At 42.8% G+C, this 20,207-nt stretch overlaps 1 protein-coding gene across 2 annotated transcripts in view; it reads left to right on the top strand.

Moving 5' to 3' along the window:
- The first annotated feature begins 847 nt into the window (after positions 1-847).
- LOC120991832 (sialic acid-binding Ig-like lectin 16) overlaps positions 848-20,207 on the top strand; it is a 56,440-nt gene continuing 37,080 nt past the window's right edge. The window contains exons 1-6 of one of the 2 annotated variants that reach the window (XM_040420588.1): positions 848-976; positions 5,868-5,976; positions 9,979-10,329; positions 16,005-16,298; positions 17,415-17,444; positions 17,888-17,938. In XM_040420588.1, the coding sequence (XP_040276522.1) occupies positions 5,916-5,976; positions 9,979-10,329; positions 16,005-16,298; positions 17,415-17,444; positions 17,888-17,938 (787 nt within the window). In that variant the 5' untranslated portion in view covers positions 848-976; positions 5,868-5,915. The remainder of the gene's footprint in view (positions 977-5,867; positions 5,977-9,978; positions 10,330-16,004; positions 16,299-17,414; positions 17,445-17,887; positions 17,939-20,207) is intronic. The other variant, XM_040420594.1, reaches the window with a different exon arrangement.

Here is a 20,207-nt window from a genome sequence, read left to right on the forward strand (position 1 = left end):
TACTATAATACTGCTCCTATGTACAAGAATATAACTACTATAATACTGCTCCTATGTACAAGAATATAACTATAATACTGCTCCTATGTACAAGAATATAACTATTATAATACTGCTCCTATGTACAGAAATATAACTATTATAATACTGCTCCTATGTACAAGAATATAACTACTATAATACTGCTCCTATGTACAAGAATATAACTACTATAATACTGCTCCTATGTACAGAAATATAACTACTATAATACTGCCTCCTATGTACAAGAATATAACTACTATAATACTGCTCCTATGTACAAGAATATAACTATTATAATACTGCTCCTATGTACAGAAATATAACTACTATAATACTGCCTTCTATGTGCAAGAATATAACTACTATAATACTGCTCCTATGTACAAGAATATAACTACTATAATACTGCTCTTATGTACAAGAATATAACTACTATAATACTGCTCCTATGTACAAGAATATAACTACTATAATACTGCCTCCTATGTACAAGAATATAACTACTATAATACTGCTCCTATGTACAAGAATATAACTATTATAATACTGCTCCTATGTACAGAAATATAACTACTATAATACTGCCTTCTATGTGCAAGAATATAACTACTATAATACTGCTCCTATGTACAAGAATATAACTACTATAATACTGCTCCTATGTAGCAGTATAGAAGTGATTGTAATGAAGAATTTGTCTGATTGGATTTGCTGTGTAAATCCCCTATTGCTTTGTTAGGTAAGGCAGGGGGTGGGCTTGTGGAGAGATTACTGACATATAATCTTTACATTGAGTAACACTTCAGTCTTTGGAACTTCTGCTTTTCTTCTTCTGTCCCTTAAGCCCATTATGTTAATAGAGCAGACAGAGAACTTTTTGTAATTGTACTGACAGAGCTGCGAGGAAACGCATGAGGATCTGGACGTCCATGGACCCCGTTTTACAGAAAAGGTAAAGAATCTTGGGATATTTATTGCATCGATCAGATCCATTCTGAGTGTGACTCTGAAAAGCAAAGTATCTCCTGAAATGTCTTCTCTTCTTCCTGTGTTTTTGAATAATTTTCTGTATTTGTTTGCCATTTTGTGTGATTTTCTCCTCCTTGATGATTTTAAGTGTTTTTATTAACTTTTTTTTAAATCAAAATAATCCTATGTAAAAATACCTGATTTGACGACTATCTGATTGTTTTGGACTCGACTTCTGGATCCCCCGGTGATCCACTTACAATACAATATTTCTTTGGGTTGTCTTCTTTGGCCAGAGACACCAGGCAGGTAGCCGAGAAGCACTATTACCATTCTGAATGCAAACCCTTTCCATATTGAAGCTGGGCTGATTATTCTGCTGATAGCCCTGAGTCTGGCTTCTGAAATCCCTAGCGATCAATCATCAGGTGGCCAGCCATGCACTTTCCCTGCAGTGGCCACTACAGGGTAAATGTAGTATTACAACCTGGCTATTCAGGTGAATGTTCGCACATCTAATGCATGTACGAGCCAGGTCCACCAGAGCTGTAGCAATGGGTAGACTTTATAGAATAGTTTTTATGTAATTTCCTGATATATTACTGTTAGTTCATCACAGGTGAGCCTTTATTGTACTTCTTTCTGTGCTTCCTCCTTGGCTGCCAGGTTTCAGCTGTACATATCAGGTATCAAGTGAGTCAACAAAAAGTCCTCCTTAGCCAAGTTGCTTGGACTACACACTAATCCATGACATTCTTTACAAGGTTGAAGTTATCATTAGAAATAGAAGCAGTCGTTCCTCATTCTGAGTACTTAAAGGAACAATACCACTAGAAGTACATATAGCAAAATACGGGTGTAATTAACTATGTGACAGGGAGGAACCAGAAACCAGTAATAAGATCAGGGTCACTTATAGAGGGTGACAAAAACTAAGAATACATACCAAGCCGAGAAGCAGAAGAATATAGAGAAGGTGGCTGTAAGGACTTATAGCACTGTGTATTGGGGGTTACAGAGCTTGCATTTCACCTGCGCTGTTGAGTACTCTGTGCAGTACTGCTGTCTATAGGTGCATGCTCCATGGTCTACAGTATGTCTACATTTTGTCAGATAAATTGAGAGAACTAGGACATCCTGAATTATTCCTAAACATAGAGTCCAATGATTGTCAACCCTCCAGAACCATTGCAGCACGCAGAGACTCTAACCATATACTGGACTTTCAGTACCTTGTCAAGTTAGAGATTGCTACCTCTGTATATCCTTCATCCACTCATTCCTAAAGTTGAACAGATTATAAAACGAGACTGGCTGTTATTGCGGAGAGGGTACACCAATAGACTTGCCTTCCAAGAACCTGCCATGATGTGCTTTAAACAGTCTACCAACAAGAGACCAGGTAAGATAAGTAGCCCGAGGAGACAACTGGCCAACAATTTCTTTAGTCTCGGCACCTGGGCACTTTCTCCTACCTATGGTGTAACTGCTGCTCCAACATCATTAAGGAGCAAATTCCACAAGGAGATCTTAGTCAATATAAGGCTCTTTTAGGTGTGACTCCAGTAATGTGTCTCTGAAGGCAGGGATCTCTGTATCTCAAACCATAAATCTACAATTAGATATGGCAAAAACGGCTTCCTTCTCCCAGATCGTTTTTCTTACTGCAATGCCCTCCATGTCCCATTTGAGGTTTCAGGTGGTTGAGCAGGTTCTCGTTCTGAGGAGGAGGGGACAATCAGATTCAGCAGCTTAAGCAATGAGAGTATTGTTGCATCCATAGTTTTGTCATCCATCTCAACTTAACCATGATTTTGATCTCCTGCTTTGTCCCTTCATCTTGGCTTTTAACTTTTTTGTAGATTACTTCCCTTGTGGATCTTCCTCTAGACAGCAGCCATGAGGCGTTATTTATCCCCGACCCGACTCCTTTATACTTTGTTTCTATTGCCTGTATATTTGTTCTCTGATCATTCTAGTACTCCAGACCATGTCATTCCCATACCTCTGGTCAACCACATCCTGTTACCCCTATTAGTGATGTGGACCTTACACTGTGTGGTTACTTCTTGTAATTCAGTAGGTGAAAAAGTTTATGTGCAATGGTGTTTCATTATATGTAGCAATACCGATGACACAATATTTCCACACAATCCTCTGTAGCTTTCTTTCTGTCCTCTGTTCCTTTACATTTAGCATTGTATCACTTTACCTGCTCATTTTATATGTTTATTTTGCTGCCTTTATGTCTCCTAATTGTAAATGCTCTGATCATATCCCCAAACTAACGTGCACTACTTGTTCAAATGTCACTCGTTACTGATCTTTTTTCAAACTCACACCTTCATAGAGTCAGTGAGTCGAAAAGATTTCCTTTACTCTGTGCGGCTGCTAGTTTTAATCAAAGAAAAGGAAATTTTAGGGATTACATCATCCTCTCCATGAGATTATGCAGAACTAGGACAGTTCTACAATAATACGTCCTAACAAGCAACATCTCAAATCTCAGCTTCTGCCTGAATGTTGAGAAAATGCACATCCTGATCAGGTGCTAGTTTCCATACCATGATGGACATGTTGGTCATGGACATCTCATGGGTGCGCTTATACGTTACACAACCCTGTTCTGGCTCCAACTAACAGACCAGGATAGGAGATAACTCCAATCTCAGCAGGTTAACATATTCCATGCTGCGGCATCTAAGTGGCTACAAAGAGAGAAGTGGGCTCCCTCTGAAGAAAAAAAACACACAAAAAAAGCATTTTTCCAGTAAAAACTATTTATTATGTCATAAAATGTATACAGATAATTGATATTGCTGAATCTGTAATGACCCAAATCTAATATATAAAGCTGAGTGCATGTGTGTGTATGTATGTCCGCTAAAGGAATCCGCACCGTCGCATTTACAATCACAAAATTTGGCACACAGGTACATCAGGTGTCTGGGAAGGTTATAGACCAGGTCTTACAACATACGTAATTCAATACCAATTAGATGGAAGCCTTTATTATTCTAGTGCCAGTGTGCCAACCCCCCTTAGGGGCGCCAGGTATTAATGATGACCATCCTCATGTTTTGCTGGCTTTGCTTCTTCCAAATCTTCCTTCTTGGTCTCCATGTCCTAGAAAAGTCAGCAAGATGCAAAGAGAAGAGGAGCTGGATGTTCCTGATGACATATTCTCATCGATATTAGATGATGTGGAAGAGGAGGAAAAGGAGATGGCAGAAGAAGGGTGCAGTAAGGCCATTAACAACAAAGACCGACTATACAGTCGATGAAAGACAGCTGCGGGCTAATATGGCCACAACCCAGCCACAGAATGGCTGCTTGTATGGCCTTACCTTGAGGCAGTGGCTCGGGTATAACTGATTTACAGCAATTTTTTACAAATTAATTCATAACTAAACTAAATCCTTGTTGAAATTCTGTGAAGCTGCCAAATCAAATTTTTCAAAACTTCGCCCATCTCCACTGGCGACACAAAATCAAATGATTGTATTGTGCAAAAGTAGCAAAACCTAATCCACCATACAATTTTGGCATCACCGTGACCATACTGACCCACAGAAGAAGTTACTGTGTGATTTGAAAATGAAACAGAAAAAAAGGACGCTCTACAAAAAAGAATAATAAAAATTAATAAATCATAGGTACCCCAAAATAGTGCCAATGGACAATACGGCTTGTCCTGCAAATATTGTGCCCCTGTACAGCTACATTGACAGAATGATACAAAAATGATGGCATCGCGAGGATGAAAAAATAAAAAGAATTGCTTGGTTAATAAAGGTGTTGTCCATAATTTTACTATGGATGGCTGAGTATTGGCCATCACTATATGCGTCAGAAATTCACTGTGACTTCCGTGACATTATGTAGTGGAAGGAGCTGATTACCGTTCACTTCATTGGGAGCATCGCGGCAGTAACCAGTCCTGTCCACTGCACAATAGCAGGTGCCAGAACCACTGCAGATCAGAGCTGATTAGCGGGGGGGGGGGGGGGGGTGTCAGACCTCCACCGATTAGGTATTTAGGACAAAATCCTGGACAACCACTTTAAGCCCAAAATACAAGTGAATCATAACGAATCGGGCAGTGGGTGTGAACCCGCTGCGTCAACTAGCCAGTTTGACTTTGGCCCAAACCTAAAGGCGTTGTCCTTGCGGTTCCCTGATATTCATCCTTTAATCCCGAGATAGGGATATGGACTTCAGTCCAGGTGTAGTTGGCACTGACTCTCAGGGGTCAGAGACACTGGTGCGAAGCACCAAGGGCTCAGGCAAAAAGCATAGTCTGATAGTCTGAACGCAGTCCAAAGTCAGGTCAGGCTGAGTACTTGCATATTCCAAATAGCAATTCTAAGTTGGGCAAGCAAAAAAAAAAGTGTAGTCTAGGTCACAGTTCCAAAGTCGGAGCAGGCGGCAAACAGCAGAATCAGTAGACAGGCAAGGTACGGTGCAGGGTTATTCAGAGAAGAGATCACCTTCGCTGGTTACTAGAAAACCTCAAAGCTCAGGCAAGTAGGTTGATCCACATCCCAGCTAAATAGGAAGACTGGCCATCAACTGAGACAGCACCTGGCCAGGGGCAGGAGGAAAGCATTAACACTAAGTACTGAAGGAAAGTTCACTAAGCACTAGAGTTGGACAGTCTTTATAGCCGTTCTCTGCTCTAGCAAATTTAGATACCCTCTTCCCAGTAACTCTTAAATCAATGAGTCTTTAGATAGCATCCAACTAAGGGTCATATCTGTGCCAACCATGCCCATTAGTTAGGTATCTCCCTACTTCTCTTTTGGACATGTCTTTGATTCTATTTGACGCCTCTTCTCTTATGCGTTGCATTAATATTTTTTATTCTGTTACAGGGACATTACGCTCCAGTAAATGCCGACCAAGCTAGGCTGGATGCCAGGATGATCTTGTTTAGCCTCGAGTATTATTTGGTTCTTACCTTTCTGATACTACAGATACGGGGTAAGTATTGCATAAGTCAAGATAAAGCTCCACTTACAAATCCACCTTATTGCAATCTAATCAGACTATAATTTTTTGCAAAGTGTATTTCCCACTGAAATCCTCATTCCATCCGCATGCTCTGTCTCCCCGGCCATCACTGACCACAATTTCTATAGACGCTTTATATTTGGTGGTTGTTTTCTGCAGCACAGTGGATTGGCCCACTGTACAGGACATGGAGAAATACATGAAACCATCATATATTATCATGGGGAGAGTGAGCTGTTCCTCATCTTCTAGCAGCCTCATCTTCTACTTCTCCTTTCCCACCTACAGGCCCTCAATGTTCAGACATTGAGACAAGGCCATTACGGAGGAAGGAGATGGAGCTGCAGCTTCTCATTTGCAGAGGGAAGTGGCAGGAAGAGATGTCTGCAGATAGAATGACTCTGACATGACACCAGGAAGAACTGGATGATTTAGTATTATCAAGACTCGTTGCCCCATTTCTACCATCACCACCCTTAGGACCTCCATGACTTGCAAAACGAAGGGGCAATGACATTTATTGGACTGCTGCAGAACCTCCACTGCAGTACCTGACACGGCAATCCCCATACAAATGTGGTTGCATCTGTTATTGCAGATCAGTGGATTCAAGTAAATGGGCTGATTTAGGGCCACATCTATGGACCTGGCTGTGTTGGTATCAGTATAGCAATGAAAGAGCCATGACACTCCAGTGAGCTCTGCTACCCTTTCCTACATAGGTACCTCTACCTATGTTTGATGACATGGTTAAAGCCAAGCTTAGTCACTATAAATGAATTAAAGGTTTCCCAGTCCTTCCAGGCTGTGGTCAGATGAGGTGGGTAGAGAGGTAGTCCTGATTCTCTTGGGGAGCAAATAGAGGAGAAGCTTTATGAGGTGACCTGTGGTAGGAAGGGTACATTGTAGGCAAATATAGCTTTGGATGAAACATGTCTTGTCTTGATCACTTTCCACTGTGTCCCCACATTCAAACTACATGGTCCATTCACATGGAGTCTTTTGCCAGATGAATTTGTCATGGATTGCGTGAAGTGGCGTACACAAATCTCATAGGACCCACAGCAAAAGTTAGTATTGGCCCTTCTGCAGCCACCTATTCCCCAGTCATTCCTATGCAATGCTGAATCCAAAGTGCAACATCTCAGATTTCAGACATCATATAGTCCATGACAACCTCTTTCTAACAAAGCTAGAACCAGCCCTGTACCTCACATGGATCCAGAGATCTCCTCATTCATTGCTCTGCTAGATTTATATCAAGCTGACAGCTAAGGGGAGTGTCTTTTCTGCTGCAGCTAAGGGGGCGTGTCTCAGCTCTTCCTATCACAGCTCAGGAGGCGTGTCTCAGCTCTCCTTATCACAGCTCACGAGGCGTGTCTCAGCTCTCCCTATCACAGCTCAGGAGGCGTGTCTCAGCTCTCCCTATCACAGCTCAGGGGGCGTGTCTCACCTCTCCCTATCACAGCTCAGGAGGCGTGTCTCAGCTCTTCCTATCACAGCTCAGGAGGCGTGTCTCAGCTCTCCTTATCACAGCTCACGAGGCGTGTCTCAGCTCTCCCTATCACAGCTCAGGAGGCGTGTCTCAGCTCTCCCTATCACAGCTCAGGAGGCGTGTCTCAGCTCTCCCTATCACAGCTCAGGGGGCGTGTCTCACCTCTCCCTATCACAGCTCAGGAGGCGTGTCTCAGCTCTCCCTATCACAGCTCAGGGGGCGTGTCTCACCTCTCCCTATCACAGCTCAGGAGGCATGTCTCAGCTCTCCCTATCACAGCTCAGGAGGCGTATCTCAGCTCTCCCTATCACAGCTCAGGGGGCGTGTCTCACCTCTCCCTATCACAGCTCAGGAGGCATGTATCACCTCTCCCTATCACAGCTCAGGAGGCGTGTCTCAGCTCTCCCTAACACAGCTCAGGAGGCGTGTCTCAGCTCTCCCTAACACAGCTCAGGAGGCGTGTCTCAGCTCTGCCTATCACAGCTCAGGAGGCAGTTGAAGGATGAAACTGAGCATGTGCGGCCTTCTCAGTCAGCAGGTCAAAGAAATAAGAAAAAAACAAACAGCAGGTGGCGCCATACAGATTATTGTATTTTATTGAATAACTCAGGGGCTATACTAAATGTTTAATTACATGCAATTACAAAATAATTCAGATTAGGTGCTGGTTTGAAAACTGTAGAATATTTTTTTGTGAGACAACTCCTTTAAGGCTACTTTCACACTCGCGTTTGGTGTGGATCCATCATGGATCTGCGCAAACGCATCCGTTCAGACGATACAACCGCATGCATCCGTTCAGAACGGATCCATTTGTATCATCTTTAACATAGCCAAGACGGATCCGTCTTGAACACCATTGAAAGTCAATGGGGGACGGATCCGTTTTCTATTGTGCCAGATTGTGTCAGTGAAAACGGATCCGTCCCCATTGACTTACATTGTGTGTCAGGACTGATCGGAAATGGAGGCGGAACGGAGCCAAACTGATGCATTCTGAGCGGATCCTTATCCATTCAGAATGCAATAGGGCAAAACAGATCCGTTTTGGACCGCTTGTGAAAGCCCTGAACGGATCTCACAAACGAAAACCAAAACGCCAGTGTGAAAGTAACCTAAGGGTAATACATTTTCTTTAAAAAAAAAATATAAGAAAAAAGTCACCCTTGGCCTCAACCAACTTTATCTGATTTCTATGTCAGAGAAAGTTGAATGGATGCTTCTACATAGAGAGCTCATTCTGAAGACCGTATTTCTCAATGTATTTACGCCAGACACCTGGTATAACTACACTGATAAATCCTCTGCTTCCCTTCTATTAGAAACTTAGCCGCCTGCAGCCACCACTAGGGGGAGCTCAGTGCATAGGAACTAATTGTAATAGAAGCATGAATAATATGTGTGCACTAGTGGAAGCTGTGTGAAAATGCTGTGTTTTTACATCGGGAAGAGAAAGAAGGCGTTCAGTGGCCACCCACCGACCCCTGGCCACAAAGCGGTTCCATTGCAGGTATGCCACTGATTTCAGACCAAAAAGCAGCCAGCAGCTGTCGCTCAATATGCCCCTATTTTCACTGAGAATCTACGCTGCAGTTTATGCAGCCTCGGTTTATACCAACCCCTGCACCCAGAAAGGACATGTGGATGTCACAAGAAACCGCGCCGTGCGTCCTCCTGTGAAGGAGTCCTTGACATTTAAATGGGAAAAAATGGATTAAAGCCTCATGCACACAAATGTATTTTCTTTCCGTCTCCGTACGCATTCTGTTTCCGTATGTCTATTTCCTTTCTGCAAAAAAATATTACATGTCCTATAATTGTCCGCATTACGGACAAGGATAGGACTGTTCTATTAGGGGCCAGCTGTTCTGTTCCGTAAAATACGGAATGCACACGGACATCATCCGTATTTTTTGCGGATTTCAAAATACGGTCATGTGTATGAGGCCTAAGGGTCCATTCACATGTCCGCATTATGGATCTGCATCCATAACAGGCATTTCTATTATAGTGCCGGCCATGTGCGGTCCGCAAAATGTGGAACGCACATGGTCGGTGTCTGTGTTTTGTGGATCCTCAATTTGCGGACCGCAACACACTTGCGGACATGTGAATGGACCCTACGTTTCAGATTTTGCCTTTGCAAAATCCACCGTGGGAACTGGTCCTTATAGCACAAATTAACCCTTAAATTAGATTGAAGGAAGGAGGGGTCTATTTGAGAGACGGAGAGAAAAGTGCGCCCGTCTCGGCCCCCGTGTCAACACTGTTTCTCTTTACAAAGATGAGCAGCTTGGGCGTCACCAACCATTTATAAAGCTGAGCGCCCCCTGCAGGGGTTCACTCCTTGGGGTGCAGAGGATGCAGTTGTATCACATACGTGGACTAGGGCACTGTGTATGACGTGTCTGGACGTGGCACCCCCCCCCCCCCCGTGTTGTAGATAATTGAGCATATCATGTTTTTTCTCTCTGCAGATAACGGCTGTGAAGCCAATGGATATCAGATAACTGTATCCGGGGAATTCAGGGCACAGGCCGGACTCTGCGTCCACGTCCCGTGCACATTCACCAGCGCTAGAACAATAAGCAGGTCGGCCAGAGGACTTTGGTACAGACCACGATCATCTGAAGAACTTGTGGCCTCGACCACCTGGAGACCAGAAGGACGAATGTTCTTCACTGGAGAAGTCTGGAAGGGAGACTGCTCCCTGTTTATCAATGACGTCCGGCAAAACGATGGAAACTCCTATCAGTTCAGGCTGGAAGATGATGAGATGAAGAATCGTTACAATTACTTTAATGTCATCCCCCGCCTGACAGTGACAGGTACAGGAAGAAACAACGTAACTGTCTATTTCTAAATGTACTATTGTGACATACAACGTAGCAGAGCCGATGCTGTCATCCTGGATGTGCTCTGACCTGAGAAGAGACTTTACTAGACCAAGACTGATAATCCAGGATGTCTGATAATACTACCACCGATAATCCAGAATGTCCAATAATACTACTACTGATAATACATTTCACTGTTAGTAACAGCAGAGAGGTTTTAGAAATAGAAATAGTAGTAGTGATAGCTGCAGTAGCAGTATAAATAGTAGCAGTAGTAATAATAGTAGCAGTAGTACTAATAGTAGTATTAGTAGTAATAGTACCCATTGCCCAATGAATTCAGTTTAAAATACTAACAAATCGCTATCCGTTGTCTTGTCTGTCCTCCCAGCACGTATTCTAAGCTAGGGACTGCCGTCCAGTTGTCCCCTGTAATTAGGACTTGCGAGGCAAGTAGGCAGGGCCAGGGGTGAGGGTGGAGCGCAGTGGTCACTATCCTCCCCTCTGCGTGTGTGTGTACGTGACCATGACACCAGCTTTTTCAGTGTCAGATATTATCACTGACTTACTACATAATTATTACATAATATTGGCTATATTGCTATATATTCATTTTTTTAGAATATTTGTAATAAAAAGGTCTTCTAACAAGAATATTTGTCTCATCATAAGACTGTGAAACCAATAGAGGGCGCTGTTCATAACTCAATAGCGCCATCTATTGGTTTTCATAGTCTTATGACAGCTGAAAAACAAGGCAGATTCTGCTCATTTGCATGTCTTTCCCATATGCCCATGTTTATGCAAATTAGTTTTTACATGACAAAACTGTATAGAAAGGTTATTGAATATTATGGTAGGACAATCAGAAAACTTTTTGTCGCCCTAATGATATTGATCTAGGTGTGCAGGTCCACCCAAGCCACCCAACAGATGCAAAATTAATTTAAAGGTTTACTGGTTCTCAGTCAGATGAGAGTCGGTTTGGAATATCTCATAGTGCACAAGGCTGTTATCTTTCTCATGGATAGGTTGTTGTCTTGCACATACCTGGCTTTTGGCATACAGCCTTTGTGTGGTTGTCTATTGTATGTTGTACATAATAGGAGTCTAAGACACATCCAGCTATCCTCTTAATGCTGTTTCCAAACCATTTTGATGGGGTTTCCATTAAGTTCTAACTTTTTTTTATGAACCAGACACCCTCTTCTCTTCCGAGCAGGGGGTGCCTGGTTGTCTCCCATTGACTTCCATTATACTCGGGTGCTCAGCCCAGCACACAAATATAGCAATGTGTTTGGGCCAAACACCCGAATACTTTGGTGCTCGCTCATCACTAAATATAATGCTATGTGACCCCCGGCAGCGCTGGGAGGTCAGGCCAGGAGATGCGTTGCGGACTCGCTGCGGGAGGAACACTCGTCTGCAAGGGGCCTTAGAGTTAAAGGCTGTAGTTTTGGCAGTAATGGAGCAGTATGAGCAGCAGTGCAGTGTTTGGTGGCAGTAGTACTTACAGTAAAGTTAGTAGCACTCATAGAAGCTGTAGGTAGGAAGTTGCTGTACAGTTAATAATTGTGGCTATGGTAGTAATGGTGGCAGTGTTAGCACAGTAGTAGTAGTGGCATTACAAGAGTGGTCAAGTAGAGGTAATCATAGTAGTAGTGGTAATAGGAGTAGAAGTAGTGGTGGTAGTAGTAGAATAGCGGTAATATAAGTAGTAGTGGCAGTAGAGGTAAAATAGTGGTAATAGGAATAGTAACATAGTAACATAGTAACATAGTACATAAGGCCGAAAAAAGACATCTGTCCATCCAGTTCGGCCTGTTATCCTGCAAGTTGATCCAGAGGAAGGCAAAAAACCCTGTGAGGTAGAAGCCAATTTTCTCCACTTTAGGGGAATAAAAAATTTCTTCCCGACTCCAATCAGAATAACTCCCTGGATCAACGACCCCTCTCTAGTAGCTATAGCCTGTAATATTATTACGCTCTAGAAACACATCCAGGCCCCTCTTGAATTCCTTTATTGTACTCACCATCACCACCTCCTCAGGCAGAGAGTTCCATAGTCTCACTGCTCTTACCGTAAAGAATCCTCTTCTATGTTTGTGTACAAACCTTCTTTCCTCCAGACGCAGAGGATGTCCCCTCGTCACAGTCACAGTCCTGGGGATAAATAGCTGATGGGATAGATCTCTGTACTGACCCCTGATATATTTATACATATTAATTAGATCTCCCCTCAGTCGTCTTTTTTCTAAAGTGAATAACCCTAATTTTGATAATCTTTCAGGGTACTGTAGTTGCCCCATTCCAGTTATTACTTTAGTTGCCCTCCTCTGAACCCTCTCTAGCTCTGCTATGTCTGCCTTGTTTACAGGAGCCCAGAACTGTACACAGTACTCCATGTGTGGTCTGACTAGCGATTTGTAAAGTGGTAGGACTATGTTCTTATCACCGGCATCTATGCCCCTTTTGATGCAACCCATTATCTTGTTGGCCTTGGCAGCAGCTGCCTGACACTGGTTTTTGCTGTTTAGTTTGCTGTTTATTAAAATTCCTAGATCCTTTTCCATGTCAGTGTTACCGAGTGTTTTACCATTTAGTATGTACGGGTGACTTGCATTTTTCCTTCCCATGTGCATAACCTTACATTTATCAGTGTTAAACCTCATCTGCCACTTATCTGCCCAAGCCTCCAATCTATCCAGATCCCTCTGTAGTAGTATACTGTCCTCTGTAGTATATATACAGTATACTGTCCTCTGTAGTATATATATACAGTATACTGTCCTCTTCAGTGTTAATTACTTTACACAGTTTAGTGTCATCTGCGAAAATTGATACTTTACTATGCAAGCCTTCTACAAGATCATTAATAAATATATTGAAGAGAATAGGGCCCAGTACTGACCCCTGAGGTACCCCACTAGTGACAGTGACCCCTCCAGTACTGACCCCTGAGGTACCCCACTAGTGACAGTGACCCCTCCAATACTGACCCCTGAGGTACCCCACTAGTGACAGTGACCCAATCTGAGTATGTACCGTTAATAACCACCCTCTGTTTTCTATCACTCAGCCAGTTACTTACCCACATACAGATGTTTTCTCCCAGTCCGAGCATTCTCATTTTATATACTAACCTTTTATGCGGTACAGTGTCAAATGCTTTGGAGAAGTCCAGATATACGACATCCATTGATTCGCCGCTGTCAAGTCTAGAACTTACCTCCTCATAGAAACTGATTAAATTAGTTTGACATGACCGATCCCTCACGAAGCCATGCTGATATGGCGTTATTTGCTTATTTCCGTTGAGATGCTCTAAGATAGCATCTCTCAGAAAACCTTCAAACAGTTTACCCACAACAGATGTTAAACTTACCGGCCTATAGTTTCCAGGCTCTGTTTTTGGCCCCTTTTTGAATATTGGCACCACATATGCCACGCGCCAATCCTGTGGGACATTCCCTGTCAGTATAGAGTCTGCAAATATCAGAAATAAGGGTCTGGCTATGACATTACTTAATTCCTTTAGGATACGGGGGTGTATGCCATCCGGTCCTGGCGATTTGTCTATTTTAATCTTTTTAAGCCGCTGATGTACTTCTTCCTGGGTCAGACAGGACACTTTTAATGGGGAATTTATTTTTGCATTCTGCAATTCATCTGACAATTTATTTTCCTCAGTGAATACATTGGAGAAAAAAATATTTAGCAGCTTTGCTTTCTCCTCGTCGCTCTCTGCGACTCCTCCCTCATTACTCTTTAAAGGGCCAACACCTTCAGCTTTATACTTTTTAACATTTATATAATTGAAGAACATTTTAGGGTTGGTTTTACTCTCTTTCGCAATTAATCTCTCGGTCTCTAGTTTGGCCGCTTTTATTTGTTTTTTACATGTTCTATTTTTTTCCTTATAGTTTTTCAGTGCTTCCGTGCAACCCTCCTGTTTTAGTGTTTTATATGCTTTCTTTTTGTCATTTATTGCTTTCTTTACAGTTCTATTTATCCACATTGGTTTCTTTTTGTTCCTTAACCTTTTATTACCATACGGTATGTACCTCTGACAATGAGTTTTTAGGATGTTTTTAAAGATATCCCATTTTGTGTCTGTATTTGTGAGGACTTTGTCCCAGTTAGTTTGGCCTATGGCCTCTCTTAGTTGGCTAAATTTAGCTTTTTTGAAGTTTGGTATTTTTGTTCCTCCCTGTAGAAACGCTCTTTTGAATGATAATTGGAAGGTTATTACTTTATGGTCACTATTTCCCAGGTGTCCCCCGACCTGCACGTCTGTTGTTCTGTCAGGTCTATTGGTTAATACTAAGTCCAGTATGGCCGTCCCTCTAGTCGGGTCCTGAACCAGTTGGGAGAGGTAATTGTCTTTGGTTATTGCCAAGAACCTGTTTCCCTTATGAGATATACAAGTTTCAGTTTCCCAGTCTATATCTGGGTAGTTGAAGTCCCCCATAATAACCACCTCATTATGATTTGCCGCCTTGTCTATCTCGTTTAGTAGTAGATTTTCTGTGGACTCTGGTATATTAGGTGGTTTATAGTAAACTCCTATTAGTAATTTATTGTTGTTTTTAGCTCCATGTATCTCTACCCATAGTGACTCCACATGTTCATGTCCCTCACTTATATCTTCTCGGACTGTGGGATTTAGACAGGACTTTATATAAAGGCAGACCCCTCCCCCTCTCCGGTTTTGACGATCCTTTCTAAACAGACTGTAACCTTGTACATTAACCGCCCAGTCATAGCTATCATCCAGCCATGTCTCAGTTATTCCCACTATGTCATAGTCCTCCTCACACATCACTAATTCCAGTTCACCAGTTTTATTAGTCAGACTTCTGGCATTAGTATACATACATTTGAGAGGTTTATGTATATGTTTTACCCTACACCTTTCCTTCTGAATTGTTCTAGTCCCTCCTTCCATTCCTCCCCCATTCTTATTACCTTGCCCCCGGTCTCTATCTGCACTATCTTCCCCTCCTATAACGTAATTACCCTCCCCCCAGTCCCTAGTTTAAACACTCCTCCAACCTTCTAGCCATCTTTCTCCCCAGCAAAGCTGCCCCTTCCCCATTGAGGTGCAGCCCGTCCCTACGATAGAGCCTGTTGCCGATAGAAAAATCGGCCCAGTTCTCCAGGAACCCAAACCCCTCCATCCTACACCAGTTCTTGAGCCACTTGTTAATCTCCCTAATCTCCCATTGCCTTTCTTGTGTGGCTCGTGGTACAGGCAGTATTTCGGAAAATACTACCTTAGAGGTCCTTGCCCTCAGCTTTTGACCTAAATCCCTGAAATCATTTTTAAGGACTCTCCACCTACCTCTAACTTTGTCATTGGTTCCGATATGGACCATGACCGCTGGATCGTCTCCAGCCCCTCCCAGTAATCTGTCATAGTAGTGGCAGTACTATCGGTAGACTAGTGGTGATAAGAGTAGTAGTGGTGGTGGTGGTAGTAGTAGTGGCAGTAGAGGTAAAATAGTGGTAATAGGAACAGTAGTAACATCAGTCATATGTACCTTCCAGGCTAGTAATCACCCCCCTCTGACACGGCTCTGCTATGTCTACTGATACCTCTTTGGATATTGTCTTATTATAACTAATTCCAACCTGTAAATGCTCATTTCTGGAATAATTTTTAGGATTAACAGACAAACCTGAGGTCTCTGTGGAGAAGTTGGTGGCTGGGAAAATGGCGACAGTAACCTGCAGAAGTCCTGGAACATGCGCTGGATCTGCTCCTCACATCACATGGAATAGAAAGAATGGAGATTTATGGAATTACCTAAATAATTACCCAAATAAAACCAGTACTTACTTCTCCAATATTACATTCACCCCTACAAAGGATGACAACAGATCACCCCTGGTCTGCAGAGTGGATTTCCTGGAAAACACGGCTGTAACAGAACAGACGATCATCCTAAATGTGGAATGTAAGTCTCTTCACAGATATTACTCCCTTGTCATCATTGTCACCACAGGATTGCCTCAAAGTGCAATGATGAGCATTAACTGTATGGGAAATAGTGCCCCCCGCTGGTTGGTATCAGCATACTATGTAATAATGAATAACAACCAGCAGAGGGAGCTATAAATTGTGCAGACTTGCAGGGGCTCAGTGTCAAGCCCTCTTGGGTATTTATGCACTGACCATACATGGACCATGTTTAAGGTCTGATGATCACTAAGTGGATGAGATTTAGGCAGAATTTGGTGGAAAATTGGCACAGTCATGCAGATTTTGTCGATTTTGTTTCTTGGGTGATTTAACATGAATTTGAAGATTTGAGAATAAATAGGCTTGCACACGCGAAGTGATAAAATTATTTACTAAACGTGATTAAATGAAATATATATTATAGTGAAACAGACAAATCATTACAAATCACATATGGAAACAGTAAAGGTAAATAATATCACCTGGCGTGCAATACAATGGGGGAAGCCTCCTGTTGCCACACTACCCACGTAGCAACCTGGCCGACATCCATGGTAATACAAGAGAGAGATTAGTAACCTACAACATCCTACCTGGATGATGTTCTCAGCGTAGCTCCGTTCTTTGTCTTTGTGAGCAACGGTTATACCTCTCAGCCCCACCTCCTAGGGATGTCCAGAGTGGAGAACCCACGTTCCCAATGAGTTTCCCCTCTGGAATGTGGTCTAGTGGTCATCTGACATAGAAACAATGGCTTTGTATATGCTAACTAACCTATCCCTAACTCACTACGTAACAAGTAATATAAGAAGGTACCGTAATATAATTATTAAAAGGGAAGAACCAATTAGTTCTTAATTACGTATAATACCCTTACAGCACTTTCTGTAACTCTTTGATGCTATATTACTTATGCACCATAACAAACCCTAAAATAGAGTAATGTGGGCTGCAGTCCTATGCAAATCCACAGTTAAGGTGAGCCACTAGTAAAGTCAGCACTGCTACATCTGTATTCTGTCATAACATTGGAGACAGCCTTTTGTGATCTGATAGTCATAATGTAAAGGAGACCTTTTTAACCTAACCTATTTCGATCTTTTTCTTGCAGACCCTCCTGATGTGACTATCACCATTGAAGGTAATGACATCCTACACTAATGGTTGAGATCCCCAAAAACTATCATTAGTGGGGTGAGATCCTTCCCCTTGAGACCCCTAACTATTAGACAGAGTGGAGAGCCAATCCATAAGAGAAGCTCCTGGTCTGTCCGGGTCAAGTTGTCCAAGTTGTATTATATGGATAGTCATTCATCTAAATGGCCATCATGTAATACTACACTCCCCTGTAGTTGCAGCTTTAGGGGAAAATTCTGGATTTAGATAAAAGCCACTGATTGATGAGGTTCCAGGAGCCGTAGCAGCTTCCATCCACATGCTGCTACCTCACCAGCAGAAGGCACAAAGAGGGTCTTTAATCCGTCGGGCATCTTGGGATTCATTCAACATACTGTATGCACCAGGGGTCTTGCTAAACCTGTTATGAACAAGTCCCTAAACTCCCTTATTTATGTTCTCTCTTAGGTTCCTTCACCAGATCTTCTGCACCCCAGGCAAGACCTTCAGACTTTTCAGGTAAGTTTATTGTATAATATTTTATCTTCTTCATTTCTACCTACCTACCTACCTACCTACCTCATATCTATCAAATTCAAATCAGCTTTATCGGAGAGACTAGATACATATAGCATTGCCAAAGGAAGTGTGAATAATTGGGTAGTGATGGGGAATGAGGATAGGGACACATCCAGGGTGTGGTTTAGGAGTCCATGGCATATCACACTCCTCTCATTCTACGGCAGGTACTTACATATTGTGCTGCTATGGTCGCCCTGTTCTCCTCCTCCGCCAGAGATCAGACAGTCTCCTGACCTTACTGTCCCTCACTGCTGGAGTATTCGGGGGACCATAGTAGGAAGTGGGCCTCATCCTCCACAGCACCTGATAGCACTGTTGGCACAGACTGCTTTCCCTGGGCTTGTAGTTCAGTCGGTGCTGACCGGATTCGATGAGCAGGCTGTGAGGGCTCAGTCTGTACCAGCTCAGAATCTCTCGGTCTCTGGGTTTGGGTAGTTTCTCCAGATATGGTGACTGTTTGTACTTCTTCTAGTATATTGTCAGCTTCTCTTATGTCGTTCCTCCAGATGCTGATATATTCCTCTTTGCTCTTGTGCACTGTCCTCAGGATTTCACCTTTTGTCACGATGTATTAGTTGGCTTGTTCAGGCTGGGTTTGAGTGAGTTGTTCCGGGGTGCTTTGTTTTCCTGTGTTATCTTGGTGTAGCAAGGTTTTGTGACGGCAGGAACTTGGAGTGCTGCTATGTAGAAGGCCCCTGAATAACAGCGCCATCTTCTGGACATATATGCCTGTTCAGCATTGAATTAAAGCTGGTCATACCCATGAGACAATGATCAGTGGCAATACAGCCAGTGAATTGTCCATGCAATGGTTCGCACAAATGATTCAATCAGCAACGTGTCATACTAAACTGGCCAACCAAGGAGTCATTCATTTTTTTAAAGGAGTCCTTGAGCATAACGAAAATGATTGACCTAATATGGCCAACTTAATCTCATATGTATAGCCAAATTAAGTTTCTTGCACCCACCAGAATACATGACCCCTGAGAGTCCCCCTGTCACGGATGGTGTTGCAGAAAGCTGGAACTTAATAAATAAACATCCGACTGGCTTGATCCAAACTAAGGAGCATATGGGTGAGGCCCTATAAAAAACCCCAAGAGCTCTCGCTGACTGCTATGCCCATGCAAAGGTCTTTATGGTAGACGATTGCATGCTCACGTACCTAATTCTGTGTGACACCTGAAAACCCTATAATAGTGAGGGGATACGACCACCGGCTCCCTGCACTTAATACGGACGGAGTCAGGGTCACCTAGAATCATGCCAGCAAGGAAACACAAATAAAGGAAAAAGACTTATCTGAGGAATCAGCAGTAGCAGCCTCCAGCAGTGAACAACTCATCCAGGAAGTAGTATAAACTGCAAAGTGAGGCAGTATGGGAGGGAATATAAAGGGAGACAATTAGTGTAAATAGGTGACAGCTGGGAGAAGGAAAGGAGATGACAAAGTGAAACCAAAACAAAGAACGTCATGCAAGAGGTAGAGAAGAACATCTAACAGACCTTCTCACAGAACTGGCGGTGACACTGCCCTTCATCTATACAGAACATGCATACATCCAGTTCTGTTTTCATCATTGTCTTGGTTACTCGTCCCTAGTGACAAGTGATTGTTCCCAAGACATCTCCAAATGGGACTGTCTTCTGTTGGATCTTTGGGGCTCATTATTCTATCAGTACCCGTGCACACTGGAGCATTCACTTGTACTCTGGTGGGTCAGTCGATCCTTTTCTCAAGATTTATTATGCACCTATAATAGGTGTGGATGTATAATTCATTAATTTCATAAAAATTATTCTGCCAAAAGAATCCGAAATTTTGGTGAATCGTGCCAACCATTTTATTGATAAAATGCAAGGGTAACGTGGCAGATGCTAACTCCTCTCAGTCACAGCAGAATGATGTTGAGTTCACCACTGAGTCTGACACTGTGCTTTGGAGACAGGGGTCACATCATTCCTCCTTCTCCTCCTTCTGCAGTCCTAGAGGCAACATTTCTGTCTTCATAGTTCCCTTCAAGTTAGGGTGCCTTCTTTTTTCCTAAGAAGGGACAACAAAACCCCATGTGTTATGGAAGACACTCAAGAAAGTCTTCTTGATGAGTTGTGTGAGAAGCATAAGTGTTTGAACTGCCATGAGAAGGAGGATCAGTCAGAGGTGGGGGATCCAATGCATAGCTGTGTTAGTGGTGTTAAATGT

This window comes from Bufo bufo, chromosome 1, assembly GCF_905171765.1.
Source record: "Bufo bufo chromosome 1, aBufBuf1.1, whole genome shotgun sequence".
Taxonomy (NCBI): Eukaryota; Metazoa; Chordata; class Amphibia; order Anura; family Bufonidae; genus Bufo; species Bufo bufo.